At 68.8% G+C, this 205-nt stretch overlaps 1 protein-coding gene across 1 annotated transcript in view; it reads left to right on the forward strand.

Annotated features, from left to right (window-relative positions):
* Positions 1–122: 122 nt before the first annotated feature.
* Positions 123–205, forward strand: part of TIMP2 (TIMP metallopeptidase inhibitor 2) — an 18,013-nt gene continuing 17,930 nt past the window's right edge. Inside the window, exon 1 of the mRNA XM_014531723.1 lies at positions 123–159. Coding sequence (XP_014387209.1) covers positions 123–159 — 37 coding nt within the window. The remainder of the gene's footprint in view (positions 160–205) is intronic.

The following is a 205-nucleotide window of genomic DNA, read 5'->3' on the forward strand; positions in this document are numbered from 1 at the left end:
CGTCCCCACCCCCACGCCGGGAGGGGAGCAAGTGGAAGAGGGAGCTGGAGTCCGTGTTCAGAGAGCTGTTCAGTACCAACCAGAAGCTGAAGACGTACCTGGAGTCCAGGCCGGGGACGGACATGTGCCCCAGCGAGGAGCTGGGCTTCCCTGAGCCGTGCGGGTGCCAGGGGGAGCCCTGCTGGGAGAGGCGGGCGGGCGGCCT

This window comes from Myotis brandtii, unplaced genomic scaffold (assembly GCF_000412655.1).
Source record: "Myotis brandtii unplaced genomic scaffold, ASM41265v1 scaffold825, whole genome shotgun sequence".
Taxonomy (NCBI): Eukaryota; Metazoa; Chordata; class Mammalia; order Chiroptera; family Vespertilionidae; genus Myotis; species Myotis brandtii.